Source organism: Musca domestica, unplaced genomic scaffold, assembly GCF_030504385.1.
Source record: "Musca domestica strain aabys unplaced genomic scaffold, Musca_domestica.polishedcontigs.V.1.1 2, whole genome shotgun sequence".
Classification (NCBI taxonomy): domain Eukaryota; kingdom Metazoa; phylum Arthropoda; class Insecta; order Diptera; family Muscidae; genus Musca; species Musca domestica.
In genome coordinates this window covers 5,070,044-5,089,262 of record NW_026712249.1, presented here as the reverse complement: position 1 = coordinate 5,089,262, position 19,219 = coordinate 5,070,044, and the positions used below count along the sequence as shown (strand labels likewise).

The window sequence follows — 19,219 nt, the reverse complement described above, 5'->3', positions numbered from 1 at the left end:
TCGCATAAAATACTATTTAATAGTAAGCAAAAAAATAATTTTCAATTTCTTTTTGTTTTTTTTTTTTGTTTTTCAAAAATATTTGTACACAAAAGCACATGTATTTGTTGTTGATTTTGTTTGAATTAATAATGATGACAATGATGAGTTTTTTTTTTGTTTTTCAAAAATTTCAACAAATTTTAAGACACTACATTCAAGGTAATTGCAGACATGCTTTGATCAGAAACTAAAGCAAAGTGATGAGACCCCAACGGGGAACCAACTTCCCCCAAGGGTCATTTTCTTTAAGGTAAAGCCCATATACATATCGATACTTACAAGTTAAATGCTAGCTAGCTTTCATATTCTATAAGGAGAAGGTTATACATTTTGGCTATCGTTTACATACTACTAAGTACTTAAAGATTTAAAGTTAGAAGATTTAAGTAGTTGTGGAGTTCTAAATTTTTTCCTTTTTCGTTTATGTACAATTTCCAATTTCGTTAAAAACTAATTCGTATAAGGCTAACAAACTAAGCTGAATGTGAATGACAAATGAACATTTTTTTGCATTCAAGTTTGGTTTTCTTGGTTTTCCTTAATCGATCTAAAACAAATATTCTTACGTCTATCAGGTACTTTGGCTTAAGCTTAATTGAAAAAGAAATTAAAATTAATTTTTAAACAAAATACTATTTTTTAAAAAAATGCTATTGATTTTTTTCGTTTTCATTTCGATTTTCTTTTTGTTCGTCTGTCTAAGGCTAAAAATCCATAGTTCGTCAAAAGAATGAAGGGGGGAGGGCAAAATAGAGCGGTAGTTTTGGTTTTTCTTTTTCTGTTATTAACAAATTGTACCGGAAATGACTTTGTTTTGTTACTATTTTGTGGCTATTGAAAGAGGACATTGATTGATAGATACAATACTACCGGTTTATTTAAGTCTTTGATCAGTTTTTCGTTAAAATTTTAGTAATATACGACTATTCATCAGCGGCACTTGTTAATGGATTCTTTTCCAAAAGCATTCTGTGGGGAGAGTTTGAAAAACAAAACTTGAAATATTTACTTTGGGGAGCAGAAAGAGGTTGATTTTCAACGAAATACTAATTTTACAGTTCGACTGATTGGGCGCCATTTTATGTGAATGCACGTTTTAATGTTAGGCGCCACATCTAATTAGCACCATGATCAACAAGTTTTATGTACGAAAATTAATTTTAAGTATGACAACTGGCCTTTGGGTACTGCATTTTTTTATAAAAAAACATCTTTTTGCGCTCGGAAAAAAGATCCCTTTGTTGGGCGTCATTTTTGTCTGTGCATTGAAACAATGTTTCATGACTCAAAATTGATTATTCGTTGTACTATTAAATGTTGCTGAATAAAAAGAAAAAGGTTCGCTCAAAAATATGAATTGGTTCATTGGGCGCCATATAAATTACGTCATGGTATTAGGGTTCGCCTAAAACGTCAGACGAATCATAACAACATTTTCTACTAGCCTAGATTCAGACTGAACAAAATTGGAACAAACTTTACCAATCACCCAATCCGCGTTGGGCGCCATTTCCTGATCATTGCATTTTACTGTCCAATTCCCATTCAAAATTCCTTCAAATAAGAGAAATTGGTCTAGAGCCACGTTGAGCGTTATTTTTTTGTCTTAAGTATTCCGATAACTTTCCTTCAGTCGTATGGCTACCCATTAGGAAATTGCATTGAATCAAACCAAAGTTACCATCCATCAATGCAGATTTTCACGTTGGGCGCCATTTCATGACAATGTCTTGTTTGCTTATTTGATGACGCTTGAATCATTCTATGTACCATACATTGACATCTTTGAGATCCTGTCGAACTGAAAAACAATTATCTGGAGGAGTGATAACACGTTGGGCGCCACTTCTTGGTACTAGTACTTTTATTTTCTTTTTTCAAAGATTTCTCTGAAGTGATGTCACTATTAAAAAATCTCTTATCTTCACGCACCAACGCACTAAGCAATCATCGTTGGGCGCCGTTTTAGTCTGTCATCGAGCGTAAGCTCGAGTGTCAGTGTCATAACATCAATAACCACTAAATATGAATGCCCGTTTAGAATTCAGCTAGTCCATCCAATGCATTGGACGCCACTTCTTGTTAGGTAAGACTTCAAAAAAATATTTTTTAATTAAATACTCCGACACTATTCTTAGACGCCATTACTTTGCAATTTTGTTCAACGATTTGCTACAGGTCTTTAGATATAAAACTGTTTAAACTTAGAAGATGACAGGCCAAATATGCCTCTTGAATTTTGTTTTACGGAAACCTCGATTTTTTCAATTTGACAACTAATTTTTTCATGACCTAAATGGGTCTCTCGAAATCAGGGTCTGGTTAAATTGTAGTCTCCCTTATTGGATTTTCCATTTTCCCCACATTTCATAGCCCCCCTTGTCACCACAGACTTCACAAATCCATTAACAGGTTTTCCACGACGAAATCTCACCTACTTATTATGTATGTAGTTGTCGTTGATTGGTTTTACACATATATACACAAATTTCAGTCTTTGTTCTACTACACTTACTTCAATTGTTTTTGTTTTCTTATAAACAAAATCTCATACATACAAACAAAATCCTAAATCCCCTTTGGGCTTCTTATACAGCTGTGGGTGGTGGCAGCAGCGACGAATTCGATGATCTTAAATAGGGATTACCATAGATGGCACTGAAACGTGGATCGACAGCGGATGCTGGTGTCGCCGACGACGATGCGGCAACAACATGTGTTGCTGTACTCTGATTGCTACAGCTGCCGTTGGGCGATGAACTAACCACCGAAGCTGTGGTCGATTGTAGGCTAGGAAGTCCATTATCTTGTCGTATATCACGGGCGGTAATTATACTGCCAGCTAAACTACTGCTGCCATTAACGTTTGTTAAAAATGTCATGGGCAGGGTTTGTTGGTGTTGTTGTTGCTGCATTTGTTGTTGCAAATGATTTTGGTGATTGTTTTGTATAATTGTAGAGCTGCCGTTCGATTTGGTCGAACATGTGGTGAGGTATTGGGGCGGGGGGCTGTAATGAGTGGTGTAATCACCATACGGTACATAGCCACCGGATATATCAACTTTGAGATCACTATAGTTGGAGGTACGATCACCGGGTTCCATTTTGCACGAGCCCACACCGCCGTTTTTGGTGATTTGATGTTCGCTAATGACATCGGCTGGTGGAAGTTTGGAGCGTTTTTTACACTTGAAATATACAATGACCAAAATAGTGATGATCATGAGCAACGCCACGGCCGAGATACCGCCAACAATGGTCATCAGTAGGGGGACACTTTCTGCAAATTGAAAGAATAAAAGAAACACAAACAAATTAGTGAGTTATAAAAAATCCTTATTTAAAAAATACAAATTTTATTTTCAATTTTAAGAAAATAATTTCCAAAAAAATAATTTTCAAAACTTACTTTGAGCCTGTAAATTAATTTCCGCCACATCATTGCCATAATCATTGACCACGGTGCAATTGTATTTGCCATAATGATACGACTGACTATCCCGAATGATCAGCGTTGACTTAACACCACCGGGAACGGCATCAACCAATATGGAGTAGTCGTGACCCATTTCGGAACTAATTTCATGGCCATTAAAAGTCCATGAGACATGGCGAGCCCTTGGCACCGATGTGGCAAAACATTCAATACGCGCTGTATCACCCATCAAACCGTATTGAGTGCGGGCCGATGAGATTGTGGGTGAACCTTTCAAATAGACATAGGCATCAGCGGATATTTCTGGATAGCCAGGGACATTGGCTTTGCAGTAATAACGGCCGGCGGTTTCATTGGTGACACTGAAGGTTAAATTGGAACTGGAACCAACAACCTGCAAGTATAGAGAGGGAGGAGGGGATTATTAAAATCTTTTATGGAAAGAATGTTTTTTGATTTTTTGAACTTACCCTATCAATGGGATGTTGTATCCAAACAATATCTGGCGTGGGGTTACCATCAACCTCACAGTTTAGGGTTACCACACTGCCAATGTCAGATTCAATGGATCTGGGTTTCTCTTTAAAGGTGGGACCATCTGCAAGCAAAACAAAATATTTTTAAAAATTATTTCAAATTCCTTAAATTTTTAGGTAGAAAAGGTCAGCTCTACTTACAGCTAATGTCCAAAGTCTCGCTATCCTCACTTTTGCCAATGGAATTCTGCACCTCACACTTGACAATGGCATCATGGAATTTCCGGGTAACATTCCGAATAATCATTTCGGTTTTTTGTCCCCCACTAATGGGCTCATCATTAATGTACCATTTATAGCGTACATCACTGGGATTTGCCTCCGATTTGCATTCCAAACGCACCTGAGAGTGTTCCAAGATACGGCCATTGCCCACAGCACCTCCTATCACATTGACCGTCACCTTGGGAGCATATTTCACATCAATACGAATTTTAGCCGAACGATAGGTGCGATCGGCGGTATTTTGAGCCTGGCAAGTGAAGGTGGTGTTGTGATGTTCCTTTTTCGGGGTGAGACGCAAAACCGATTTGGCTGTATATCTCCTGAGATCGGGCATTGGTATGATGGTATAATCTATGTTATCGGTTATGACATTGCCGAAACCATCAATCCAGGTAATTTCCGCTGCCGGCTTGCCACCCACCGATATACATTCAATATCCACCTTGCGATCTTCGGTGGTGTGAATGACCTCACCCTGAACAATTTTCGGGGCTTCGGGTGGCACAAGCACTGTGATTTTGGCAAAGGTTGAACGCACAGCTGGCTGGCCTTCAGGCCCTGGACTTACTTGACACTGATAACGAGCATCATCATCCAACATTACTGGATATATTTCCAGTGAATAATCACCCTCCTCATCACTGCCTATCATGCTGTAACGTTCAAAGCCGGCCAAATCACGAGATGTACCCAGACCAAAATCATCTTTGGTCCATTGTAAGGTACCTTGTTTGTTTATGACACGACAGGGCAGGGTGACCCGGGCACCCACTACCGCTGTTTGATCCTGAGGTTCCATGGCAAAACGTTGATTTTGAAAGTGTGTAAAAAGATTCGAAGATTTACAGTCGATGCGACATATTTGCAAAGAGAGCAGGAGAGTGGTGAACACAATGGTGGGAGAGAGTTGGGAGAGCGTTGAAGAAGACATGTTGCTGGTAATGTGTTGTAAAGATCGTAATGGCGATGGTGTTGTATTTAACTCTTGTTAGAGGTGGTATTGAAGGATCTTATGAAGTGGGAATTGTCCTTCGTTGAAATTATAACTGAAAAGAGAAGAGAGAAAGGGAAATGGTTATTTTTTGAGAATTTTTATATTTTTTCATGTTTTTATTAAAATAAAATAAAAAATGACATATTTTTTTTTTTTTTTTTTGAAAAAATTGATGCAGGTATTAACTTGTTATATAATGGAAGTAGAGATTTCTTTTCTTTAGTGACTTATAGCTAAATTCAATGAAGAATATTTTTGTCTTTGACATCATCCTTCTAAAGTAACGCGTTGTAGGAGAATTTGGCATAAACTCAAATGAAGTGCGGATATAACCATAAAAAATGTGTTAAAAATTAAAAATTTAGACTTTTGCTGTATTTTGAGACCTGTAGTAGAATTTGAAGACAAATATATTTTTGTAAAACTTTGTCTGGTTACGATCTCCTTAAAGGGGAGTTTCTAGCTATATTTTAAAAAAGAACCAAAACAACCCGTTTCTAGCTTTTTTTTTAAATAAACAAAAATACCCGCTTAAGGTTCAAAATTTTCTAAAAAAAATCTTCCCTAAAATTGAGGGAATCTTAATCTTAAATAGTCACAGAGGGGGACCTGTCTCCTACATTTAGCTTAATTTGTGGTGCAAATTTTCAAAACGCCGATATACGTGACTCCTATTTTTACGTATACTCTCATAATATTCTGATTGTTTTTCTTGTATTTTTTTTTGCGACTCCCTTTTGAATTTAATATCACTTCTTTTCAAAATAAAATTAAAAAAAAATTGTTACACAATTTTTCTATTTTCAAATAACTTTTATACCATGCCCTTCAAAACAGTACAATTTTGTGCTCCCGTTTCGTAACGTGGGAAATCTAAGCAAAAGCAACAATTGGCCTGATATGTGGTCTATCTTCCCATGCACTATGACGACAGGTTGTTATTAAAAAAAGACGGGAAAAAAGTGGCTACTTTGCGGCCACTTCCAGTGTACCTGATGCATTTTTGGGGCGGCTTCTTTGTATCCAAAATACAAAAACAAACTGTTTCTCTTGTTTTTATTAAGGTGTCTTCCTTGATTTTATGGGGTTTTCCTGGTATTAAAACAATCACACATACACGTAGACATAGACACCAAGGAAAACAATTAATTTTTATTAATTGTTATTACACTCACACTCATGGTCTTATATTTTTTGGGGGGCCACCGACAATAGCAGCAATCACAGTTTCTGGAAGTCTTATGGCCGGCCCCCATGCTGGCCAGAGCACATCTATTTTGAAATCCCTACCACTTCTGGTGCGTGTAATTGTAGTTTCAGTTATTATTTATTTTGTGTGTTTTTTTTTTTTTTTTTTTTTTTTTTTTTTTTTTTTTTTTTTTTTTGAGAGGCAAGTGTTTATTTTTAAACTTTATTCCACTGTCGGCATATGGGGCCATCCACAGGTGTTGTTTGGATATCTTTTTCTCACGCATAGCCGCAATTTACCCGTTCAACAAAATTCTTGGTAGCAATCAAACAATAAACATTCATTACTTTCCTAATATTTTGCCTTTGTTGCGTTTCTTTTCAGTGACCTGTCTTTTCCGGCAGAAGCCACCTAGTGGAGAACAATACCAAGAAAAAATCTAATAAATTACTTTTAACTCTAAATCTCTGTTTTAATGTATCAATCCAATGATCGCAGTTGCATCCCATACCCATACCATTTATTTTCATTTCGTTCATTCATTCATAGATTTGTTACGCCAAGCTGATTCATACATTCCTCCTCATTCCGGTCTTAAACGACAATAACTTGGCTTCGATTAAAAAAGCCACATTATTAGTGGGCTTCCGTTTCAGGTTTTTTCTGCCTTTCTTTCGATTGCTGGCAGGCTGGCTAGCTGTCGAAGTAGAAAAATTCAAACAAGTCCAAAAGGAAACAACAATTTCAATGAGAAGACGAAGGCGAAGTAGAAGCAAAAAACGCAACATCCAGTAGTCAATCCAAGCTGATGGAGTGCTGGAAAAAATAGCTCCCTAAGCTAGTTGACGATTGACGAGGAGCAATTTTTTTCTGCCTCGGACTGAAAATTTGTTATTTCCGTTGGTGTGTTTGTGGAATTCCAAAATGCCAATGATGATGACGACGACGACGACAATGATGATGTTAATGATTGCGGCTGAGAGTTTTCTTTTGTTGGGAGATTGTTGTTGGTTTTGTGTGGACGCTTACAACAATTACTTATTTCAAATGTGTCGCTCTGTACATTTTTGTTATCTCTGTTCGTCCGTCTGTCCGACCGACCTTTCTATTTGTCCACCTGTCTATCTTTTCCACACACAAACACGCACACCCAGAGGTTTTAGATTTCCATGTGGGGGTACTCACTCACACACACAGACACATACATGCATCAAACAAAGACACAAAACTCCAAGTATTTTAAAGAAGAAAACTTTTGACTTAAACAAAGTAAGCGTTGAGAAGATAATTATGTCTTAATGTTGGATCTTTTGTAATGTTTGTCTTTTGGAAAAAATAAAAACTCCCAAAATGTTTTTTTTTCTCAGACAAAACAAATTTTTACAAAGTTTTTTCTTTAATTGTCATTTACAGTAATACCCAGATAATGGCAACTAATTCTTGAACAATAACACCCCAGGGCCCCCCACTGGGGGAGGAAACCCAACTGAAAAAAAAAAACACCAACCCACATGTGAGGTGCTGATGATTTATGGGCAGGCTAATGAAATGTTGTTATTGTTGTAAATTTCGGGGAAAGTGGCATTAAATCGTTTTCCGGTCTGTGTGTGTCTCTCTCGCTACCTTTCTTTTCATCAAATTATATTATTTAAACAAAAATTATGAAAATTACCGGGCTCTCGAAGAAAGTGTAACAAAACAAAAAATCTAAACTTTCATGAAATTAAGTGTGTAATTTTTATGGTATTCGGCACGCATATCATCCATGCCAGTGAAAGAAAAGAGTGGGTTGCTGATGACACAAATCCACAATTAAATTTGGATTTGGACGTTTGGCTTTTATTTTTTTGTCTCAAGGAATTTCAAAGTGTTAGCTTTTTGATGGGTGTAATATAAATAGTAATATTCCTTTGAAGAATATTATCACCTTTCTTTAGAGACATCTTGACCATTATGACCATCATGGTATTAAATGTAACATAGAAAGCCATGGGGGACATTAAAAAGCGGAAGTTTTTTCTTTTAAAAAAGGAAATGAGAAGAATTCCATCGCTTAATTGGCATAAAATAAAAAACAAGACAAAGAGATTATAAAAAATTATGTGTGAGATGTTAAATGATAAAAAAGTGAGAGATATTTTTTAAAATTATTTAGACTTTAATGCCCACATTTCCAATGTGAAAGGGGTGTGCATAGAAGAGCCCCTAATGGGAATATTTCTAAAGAAAAATTAAAAAAAAAAATAAATTCTGGCAATAAACCAATATACAATACCTCAATATTCAGCTAAAACAATTCTTCCTGTTTTTTCTGAATTTGTATTAAATGACAAAAAGAGGAACATTTTTCAAAAATTCGGAAATTAAAAATAAAATGGATTTTGGAACTCTAGATAAAAAAAGTTTGCTGGGTAAATACACACGATATGTACATCTAAATTTTTTCTTAGTTTTTTTTCTGAATATTTATGAAATGGCAAGAATTCCGGAATTGAAAAAAAACATTGTTTTCTTATTTTTTTTTTTGCAGAATATATACATAACCTCAATACCCTTTTTTATTTATTTATTTATTTATTTATTTTTAATATTTATTTAATGGCAAAATGTTAGATATTTTTCAGAAAATCGGAAATTTCCAACAAAAAAAAATTGAACTAGGGTTACAAATGTTTGCTGGGAAGTAGACATTCTATGTACATCTTTATAACATTTTTTAGGGTTTTCCGAATTTTTATTAAATGGAAAATTACCTTTTCAGGTATTTTTCAGAAATTCGTAATATTTAAAAAAGCAAAAAAATGACATTGGAGCTCTAGATAATGGTTACTGGGAAAGTGTATGCAAAAAATCGGAAATTTATTCAAACGTCAAATTGACTGTTAGCTATTAAAAATCCGGCATTTTTTTAGGAGTATGTTCAGATTTCTTGGATCTCAAGATTTTCTATGAACAACACAAGACTTCAAGGTTTTCTACGGTAAATAGCAAACTTAAGGTCACCTGAAGGCAATTCAAAACCTCAAGCTTGCCTACAGATAATAGAAACCCTCAAGGTCTTCTAAGGACAATACAAGACCTAAAGATCTTTTATGGACAATAGTAGACCTCAAAGTTTTCTATGGACGGCAGAAAACCTCAGGGTCTTCTATTAACAATAAAAGACCCCAAGACCTCAAGTTCTTAAAGAAAACTAGTTCGTTGCAGAGCAAACAATTTGATAATTTGCATTTTTAATCAAATCATTTGGGCGCCACATGAGCCTAAAAACGAGGACTGTAGATTTTGATACTCCTTTATCCTATAACACAGTAAATGAATTGTTTCATTACAATCCCAAAGATCGTGTGTTCAATTCCAACTGTGAAAAATATAGAGCGTCTCAAATTTGGTCATAAATTAAATTCAATAATTTTTTAATTTTCTAAAATCTTATACGTTTTTAAGTAACGTTACTTTCCATGCTAGAGGCTGACATTTCTTTTGTTTCCTAAAGGAGTTAGAACCATTCTATGGCTTATGGACATAAATATTTCGATCTCAAATAAATGTCATTGGCACAAAGACTAATATACCCTCAAAATCTCTTATTATTTTTGAAAAACCAATAACAATACATAATTTTTAATACTTTTGACCATATATGCCAGATATCAAATAGATTTTTGATAAATCTATTAAAATTATCTACTATCGCCTTATATATACGATTTTTTCAGAGCTCTCTATATTTAGTATTGTTGTAATTGCTTTTTGCCAGCTTGTTTTTTTTTGTTGGCCAACCAATTATGGACAAGATTAAGCGCCAGACCATTAACAATAATATCGATCGACAGCAAATCAATAAATAATACTAACGTGTGTCTTTCAAAAAAAAAGTTTTTTTTTTTTGAATAACATTTCACATTTCCGAGTAAGCTGATTATTTATGCGTTTTTTGTTTTTTTTTTTTTTTTTTTTTTTTTGTTTAGAAAAAAACTTAAAACGACGTTAGGTTTAAAGACCACCTAACAAAAGATAAACTAGTTTTCGGGGAAATAACTGCTCCCATTGTTTATGTTTTAAATCAAATTGCTAAAAAAAAACTGTTCATTTGAAATGATGATAAATTCTTCAGCAGAAAAATATCTTCTCTTCGAAAAGTGAAGTGTGTCACCTTGTGCCTGTGTGGCTCGTTTATATGTAAATTAAATTCACACTTTGACCGAACGTAACATCGTTGAAAATTTAAAATCATAGCACAATCATGACAATAATAATAAAAGCAAATGATAAGAGATTTTTATTTTAAGTTTCGTTCAACCTACGCTTATATTTGTGGAGCTAGGCAGCCAGACAGATAGCCAGCTAAGTCAAGTTAAGTCAACTCAATGCTGTTTAGTGGGCATCACAAAGTAGTAACATGTTGTTCGACCTGTCTGAGAGATGCTGGTCCTAAGTTATTTGGCGTGTGGGCGTTTTTTGACAACACAAACTAACATTGAATAGCCAGCTAGCTCTAATATAATTTATGTTTATTGAAGTTTTGAGTTGTATCGAAAATTTTAATGAAAACCAACAAAAATCCATAATAACTTGAAATGACACATTATGTTGACTAGGCTAGGGCTCAGGAGGAAGAAAAAAACACGCTGACATTGCTTTAGTAACGCCCTGAAAATATCGCATTAAAAAATTTCCAATGAATTTTAAATTTTAATAAAAATCAAATTAATATCGAATTTTGTAACATTGGTTTTGAGTTTTTGGTTGAAACTAAAGTCAATTTGCGACATTAACATGGAGTTTAAGAAAAAAAAAAAAAGGAACAACGGAGGATGGTGTTTTTTATGTTATACCCTACTTCAAGTCGACAATGTCAAAAGTCGTAGCCATCAAAATTATATAAAAATAATTAATATTTTTATATACAGGGTGAAATAAAAAAAACTACAACAAAAGTCAAAAGCCAAAATTTTTACATTTTTTTTTTTAATTTTATTGAATGAAAGCAACAAATGTCGGAAATAGGATCAAATTTTAGAATAAGTTTAGATTTGTTCGAATTAGTTACCTTTGCCACGAATTATGGCCTTCAAACGTCCAATGAAACCCTAGCGCTTGCTTGAGGTGATCGACAATCGCCCAAGCGAAGCAACTCTTTAGCACTTTTGAGTCTATTTTCTTACTGCTGCGGTGTAAGTTCTTTCACTTTTTGGAATTTCAATGGCTTTAACCCGAGCTTATTTTTCAATATTTGCCGAATGGAATATTGGGATATGTCCAGCTCACTAGCTATATTTCGGCCACTGAGACGCGGTTCTCTTCTTTACTTTTGAACCTATTTCTGCTGATGTTGCTGTTTTCTTCCGTCCACTTCCTTGACGTCGGTCTACGCTCCTAGTATCACGGTTACGAGCGATGGTACGAGACACAAACGATTTATTCACATTTAAATGCTGGAGTGCTCTAACGAAAGCCACTTGTGGTTTTCCAGCCAAATATAAAGAAATCACACTATCACGCTTGAAGTCCATGACGAATAACTTTTTTTCTGGAAAACTTTCACCAAAATGCTTGACAGAGTAGCTTGTCATGATGGTCATCTAAGAAATAGTAGATGCCCATACTAGTCATCTACTACAGAATAGATAGCCATACTGATCATCTACCATAAAAGAGATGGACCTACTGATCATCTATAACAGAGAAGATTGTCATAATGGACATGGACTACTATGGCCATAATGGCCATCTGAGATAAAAAGATGATCATAATGATCATCTACTATAAAATAGAGGGCCTCATGGTCATCTACGATGGAGTAGATTGTCATACCGGTCAACTACGAAAGAATAGATGCATATACCGGCCATCTACGACGGAGTAGATGTTCTTATTGTTCAACTAAGACAGAATATATGACCATACATCTACAACAGAATAGGTGGCTATATTGTCATACAAAATGAGCATAATGATCAGGTACCATAAAATAGTCATACCGGTAATCTACGATACAGTAGCTATCTATGCTGGTAGATGACCACACTGGTAAGATTCGATGGAGTAAATGACACTACTTATCATCTACAATAAATTAGATGACCATCTTTCTTTTCTTTCAAAAACTTTAAATGGGATTTATTCGTATTCATAAAATTTATATAAAATTAATAAATTATTTTATATATTTTTAAATTAAATCGCTTTTTATTAAAAGGTTATCGATACGAAAAACAATTTTACATAATGTCTTGAATTAAATTCCACTTGTTAATATTTCCAGTTAACCCCAAAGCTAGAGCAACCGTTACTTTATATCCTTTCAATTATACGGCCGCATATCTTAAGGCTCCCCACTAATTGGTAATACAATCATAAAGAAATCTCGTAAAAAAATCTTTACAATCCCTTCATGCAATTTGATCATCTTCGTCAGATCCATAAAAAAGAACATCCAACTAGCCACAACGTTTTTTATACGTATCTTTGGCATAAGATAAGCAACAAATAACCTACATGAGTTTTTTCTTTATTAAATTAAGAAAAAAACCGAACAGGACCAGCCGACATATTAAATATTTCATTGCAGACCCTTGGCATGGATGATGACCTTTTCCATGAAATTAACATGGTTCGTAAAATAATATTTCAAAAAAAAAACTCGTTTCGGTAGTTTTAATGTAATAAAACATTATTGCTCCCTTCGAAAAATACACACACACACACACAAGGTCCTGGCCACGCAAGGACCTGTTTTGAAATTCTCCCCTATTTCTTTGGGTTTTTTAAGATGAGATTTTGAGTCCCCCTTTGGCACAGGGAACCGCAACAAAAAACCATAATAATTAATCCTTTAATGATACATGACACACTAGGCTGATGCCCTGCACCAATGGCCAAGAAATGTCGGCTCAAACACCACCATCGCCATCGTAACTACCACCAATATACACATTATTGTTATTATTATCATAAATGCCACAAGTGAAGACAGCGGACGAAAAGGGGAGAAATCCTTTTTTTAATGACTTTCAAGTAACCACAAGGGAAAAAAAGCAAATAAAACAACAATAACAACAAATTGGCGGCGCGACAATTTGCCCTGAACTCAAAACAAAAAAAAAGAAAAAAATAACTACCTTCTGCAGCAGAAGAAGACCTAAAATTAAAACAAAGCAAAAAACCCCAATCTCTTTAAAGTGAATAAAAATCAAGTTTTGTTGAACACCTGAACACAATAAAACAACAACAACAACTAACTTATAACAACTCCAACTTGAAATGAAACGAATGAAAAAAAAAAAATTAAAACTCCTCATCATCATTGACTTAAAAAAAAGATCGTACAAAACTGATTGATATATGTACGACATATAGGACGAATGCGTACAAATGTTTTTCTTTTTTTTACTACACAACACGAATATATGTACGCATGTACATATGTAACATACACTTGTCCACGTATGTACCAACACACAGTGGCGGCCACGGCGGCAATCGCACGCATTAGCCACCATCATACTGGCAATTCATGTTCGATAATTTATTTCAAAACTGTCGGTTGGGGAGAAGTTGTGACTAAAAGGTAAAGTGAGTAAAAAAGCAGTCTTTTGAAGACAAAAAAAATCAACAGCTCCGAACGCCAGCACCAAGAGAAAAAAATCAATGAAATGAAAATGAATACTTCTTTGTTACTGGTGCATTCAACGCCACAGCCGTGGCCATTGATTGCATACTTTTACACACAACCGAATCGATTCGAGCCTAACCGAACTGAACTGAACTCAACTCATATAGGTATTAATTCGAAGAAAGCATACTTCAAGTACTTGTCATTGTTAAGGCTTTAAGCGGTAGTGTTGCCAATGCCAAATGCTAATAAACTTCGGTGGGAAAAATCACCAAATGGACATCTACTGTGGGGAAGATGGTCAGGCTGGTTATCCACTATAAAGAAGATATACAGGGTGAGATGTTAAAACTGCAACCAACTTCAGACTGCTGTCATTTCTAAGCCACTCGTCCGACAGCTGTTAAGTGACAGCTTATTATATTATTTACAAGCGTACAAAGGCATTTTGCTAAGAATTTTCCAGAAAAAAAGTTATTCGTAATGGAATTCAAGCGTGACAGTGTGATTTCTTTTTATTTGGCTGGAAAACCACAAGTGGCTATCGTTAGAGCACTCCATCATTCAAATGTGAATAAATCTTTTGTGTCTCGTACCATCGCTCGTTACCGTGATACTGGTAGCGTAGCTCGACGTCAAGGAAGTGGACGGAGTGGAAAAAATAGCAACATCAGCAGAAATGGTTCGAAAAGTGAAGAAGCGACATGATCGCAGTGGCCGAAAAATGGCTCTTGAGCTGAACATATCGCAATATTCCATTCGGCGAATATTGGAAAATGAGCTCGGGGTAAAGCCGTAGATATTCCAAAAAGTAAAAGAACTTACTCCGCAACAAGACTCAAAAGAGCTAAAGAGATGCATCGCTTGGCGGAAAGTTGTGAACTGCCGAATTTGGTTTTCTTCGATGAGAAAACAATCGTTGTCCAGCAGTTTGTAAACAAAAAAAAAAAAAAAAAAAAAATGATCCGCTCGTGTTTACTTGCCAAAGAGGTCAGCTGAAAATGTGCACCTTCGGTTGGCCACCAGAACTCAAGCGCCGGCCATGGTGATAGTGTGGGCCGCCATAACAGCCGATGGTCGCTCTCCGCTCGTATTAATCGACCGTGGCATCAGAATAAAGGCCGAATATTAACGAGAAAATATTCTGGAGGTTGTATTAAAATCCTCGGATACCAATCCATTGGACTATTGTTCTGGAGTATTTTGAAAAGCAAGGTTGGCACTAAAAATTTCTAAAGTGTCGATCACCTCAAGCAAACGCTTCGCCGGGAATGGGATAAAATACTGCAGAACAACATTCGGGCAGCGTGTGACGGTTTCATTGGCAGTTTGAAGGCCGTAATTCGAGCCATGAGGTGACCAATGCGAACAAATCTAAACTTATTCTGAAATTGGATGCTATTTCTGACATTTTTTGCTTTCATTCAATAAAATTTAAAAAAATACAAATTAAAAATTATGGCAGTTTTTTTATCTCACCCTGTGTATGCCAAAATTGAGCCTCTATTGTGAAGAAGATTTGAATATAGACATCTACAATAAAGTATATGACAATATACGTCCGATTGTCATACTCGTAATCTACAGTAAAGAAAATACTTGTCATCCACTGTAGATTGCAAAGCCATTCTTGTGATCTACTGTAAGGGGCCGATCCCTCTTTGTGACACATTCAAATCATTCAAATTTTATTAACTACCGGAGTGGTCTGCAGTAGAAGGTGCGAATATCAGTTGCTCTCATGAAGAGATCTCTCTGATCCCTCTCTTTATAAATCTGCTTTAATGGATTCCCCAAACTAAATCTCTAAACACTGGTTGTTTAACATGGCAACCCTAACATATTAATGGCCTCTACACACACAACCACCACGAAGATGATTAAAAGCAAGCAGTGGCCCAAAAAAATGAAGACAACAACAGCTAAAGAAAAAAAATAAATACAACAACAGAAAAAAAGGGTTCTGTTTATAACTTGTATTAAATTACGGTAACAAAATAAGGTCGTAACAGCAGCAGCAGCGCCGGCAACAACAACAATACAACACCAACAACAATGAACTGTAAAACTTCCTTTTTCATGCTCTTAACACTTTGAAACTAAAAATGAAATTACCCTAATATTGGGGAATCGTCGTCGTCGCCGTTGTTGGTTATTTTTCCTTGCTTTGCTACGTCTTCTTCGGCCTCGGCTACTTTTGGTTTTCTTTTGATACGAAACAAGGATTTCTTATCTGGGGCAATGCGAAACAAAAGAAAACCTGTCCGTCCATCCGGCCCGGCCGTTATGGCTTGAAGTCATAGAGACTTGAGTTATCCTTAAACGAAACAAAACAAAGCGAAAGGGCTGAAATTTAAATTATCGTAAGGGAGCCCGGCTTCTTTTTGTTGTTGATGTGTGTCTCGGGAAAAGGGGGAACTGCATGCTCAATACGGTATGAGCCACTAATTTGTGGTAATATTAATAAAACTATATATATTTTCTTGGCAATAATGTGTGTTACATGGCCGCCTTGATGTGTCGGAGTGCTGTTGTTCTTGTTGTTGGTTGCATGCAACACCAACAATAGTGGGGCCCAAAGAAACCTTAATTTGTGGCTATTTTAATCAAAGGGTTATATTCAAAGGCTGTTTCGCCCCTCGATTTGTGTTGTGTCGGGAAATGCCAATATTTATTGTTAATTCTATTTGTCCAAGGGCGACAAATTGTATATTGTCTGAAGTGAATTAAGGATATCCTGAAAGAGGATAATAAAAGTAATATGTGGTGTTTTCACAGTAATTAGAGGAGATTTTTTTTTCGTGAAACTAAGGAAAGGGTGGTTTTCAAATTCGATATATAAATATTTATGATTCCATTTAGATATTTTCATATTATATTGTTTCTTTTCTTGTTAAGAGGTGTCCACATTTCATTTTTCCTAAAACAAAAAATCTATTTATGTCACAAGTTAGCATTCAATCCCTCAAGCTCTTTGCCCTTAGACCCCAAAGTCTAATTAATTTCTTATAAAACCGTTTAGCTATCCTCTTGTCCATCGTCAAGGACATTTATTTTTGAGACGTTTATTTTCCATGTAATGACATATTTTCCCATTAAAATTAATGATTTCGTCTTTTTGCTGCTGGCCAAGCCATAGAGGTATTACCCAAGTGTCTGTGTGTAAATTTTGTACGGAAAATCAATCACCCACTTCGACCGATGGGTTCAAAGAGCCATCTGAATCAGGTTGTGAACACAAATATCTTCTTGGCCCTCTGCTTGTATCCAATAACGAGGTAAAGACGAAGCTTTGTCTTTAGTTTCCCTTTTGTTGTTGTTGTTGCTGTCGTACTTTTATTTTCTTCAATTGTGCCTTTGGTGCCAAATCCGATTATAACTAATTATGATACGAGTACGCTATAAGTCACCTGTACCCTAAACTGACTGGCTGGCTGGCAAGCTGGTAGACTGACAGACAGACAAACAGATGGTTAGACAGATACATTTGTTGTTAGTTGATACAATGGGTTGTAAGATTACACATGTATGTATGTAACGTTGTGTCACAAACTAAGCTATGGAGAAGTCATATGAGGTCAGCAATGTTATAACGTTTGAATTGTGTCTCTAGTGGGGGATATTTGAAAAAAAGGGTGTAACTTTTGTGGGACAACATTATTCAAAATATACAGCAACAACAAAAAAGAGGTGAATAATTTACTAGTACAAGTTGTTCTCAAAAAGGTGTACTGGAACAAAATGATGAACAGCCTTTGAAAAAAGGGTAATAAATGAGTTTAAAAAAGGGGTCAAACAACAGGTGCCACTGCATGGAATCTCAAATCTTTAAGGGTCTCTCCAAATCCTCCAAGCAATCTTATATTACAAAATTCCTTAAATTTTTCAAGAAACCAGCATTCTTTTGAACATTTTTATTAAAGAATTTTATGATTTTCCTGTTGTTGTTGTTGTCGTATACTCTTTTGTAATTGCTTTATAGATTCTTTATTGCCGCTGCTCACCTTAATTAAAATTATGAAAATTTATGAGTTTCTTTTCTAGAACAGCTTTTATTGGAGAAATTTTAAGTACCTTTAAGTGCTCTCGGAATATTACATATTTTTTTATTGTGATATATATGTTTATAGCCATGGTTGTTGTTGTTATTTTCGTAATTGTAGTTGTTGTTATCGATTTCTTGTTTGTAGTTGGGTTTTCAAAACATAAAAGTGTTCGAAAAATTGAAATACTATCAAGAAAGTCAAGGCGGTTGGGAAGAGATGGAGGGGGAGTGAGGAAGGGAACAGCAATAAAATAAAATTAAGCGTCAATTTATATAGGTGTGTGTGTGTGTGTAAAGGAGCTTTCACGATACGAAGACAGTGGAATAGAAGAACCTAATTTTTGGTAGGAGAGCAATGGATTTTTCAAGTAAAAGTTTGGAGAACTTTAAAATTTGAAGTTTAAATTTATGTTGAGACCAAAAAAATATTTTAGGGGAAAGATAAAAACTATTTTTGTTCCGCTGCCTTTAAACCTTTGTGATTCCGTCCGAAAAACCTTGGAACATTCGGAATAAAGTAATAAAGATCAGTCTGTTTGCTGAAGTCAATGCAGAGGTTACTTAATTTAATTCAGGGTTTTGTCAAGGTTTTGATTTATAGAAAATATTTTTTTCGCTACACGAAATTTTGAAAATTTGGGGTTATTTCTTCTAGCAATACATTTTCAATACACCTTTGGTATAGCTCTATACCACGACGTACGGTGGGGGTCCGGCCTATACTCTCAGAAATTATAATTTTTTAGTTGTTATTTTGCGATTTAAGTTTTATGATTCCCAGCAACTCTGTGGAAATTTTCCAGTATGAGTCAACCATTTGGTATGTGCCCCAGGTGCGTGTCATAATACCCACGGACATAATCCCCATTACAATGGAATCCGATTATGTCCAAACAGAAATCGGTCATAATCTCCAGAGAGTAGCGGACATAATCCCTATAATAAAAGATGTGCCCAAAATGATTGGGTGTGCGAGTTGATTGAGATTTTCTCCTCTGGCTATGTCCCGTGAGGCTGACCCGAATCAAAGTTTTCTAAATTTCTCACTTTTTGTAAGTCGACGGCCTTTGGCCGGGTCTTTATATTTTCCCAGCCGGCTAATGCGAACCAAAGTTTCTAAATTTCATACTTTT

At 35.5% G+C, this 19,219-nt stretch overlaps 1 protein-coding gene across 1 annotated transcript in view; it reads right to left on the bottom strand.

The window, feature by feature from the left end:
- Positions 1–831: 831 nt before the first annotated feature.
- The window catches only part of LOC101889643 (irregular chiasm C-roughest protein), a 38,877-nt gene continuing 20,489 nt past the window's right edge, over positions 832–19,219 (bottom strand). Inside the window, exons 2-5 of the mRNA XM_011294708.3 lie at positions 4,156–5,285; positions 3,949–4,076; positions 3,452–3,872; positions 832–3,322 (exon numbers count right to left, since the gene is read on the bottom strand). Of these exons, the coding sequence (XP_011293010.2) occupies positions 2,631–3,322; positions 3,452–3,872; positions 3,949–4,076; positions 4,156–5,170 (2,256 nt within the window). The 5' untranslated portion in view covers positions 5,171–5,285 and the 3' untranslated portion in view covers positions 832–2,630. The remainder of the gene's footprint in view (positions 3,323–3,451; positions 3,873–3,948; positions 4,077–4,155; positions 5,286–19,219) is intronic.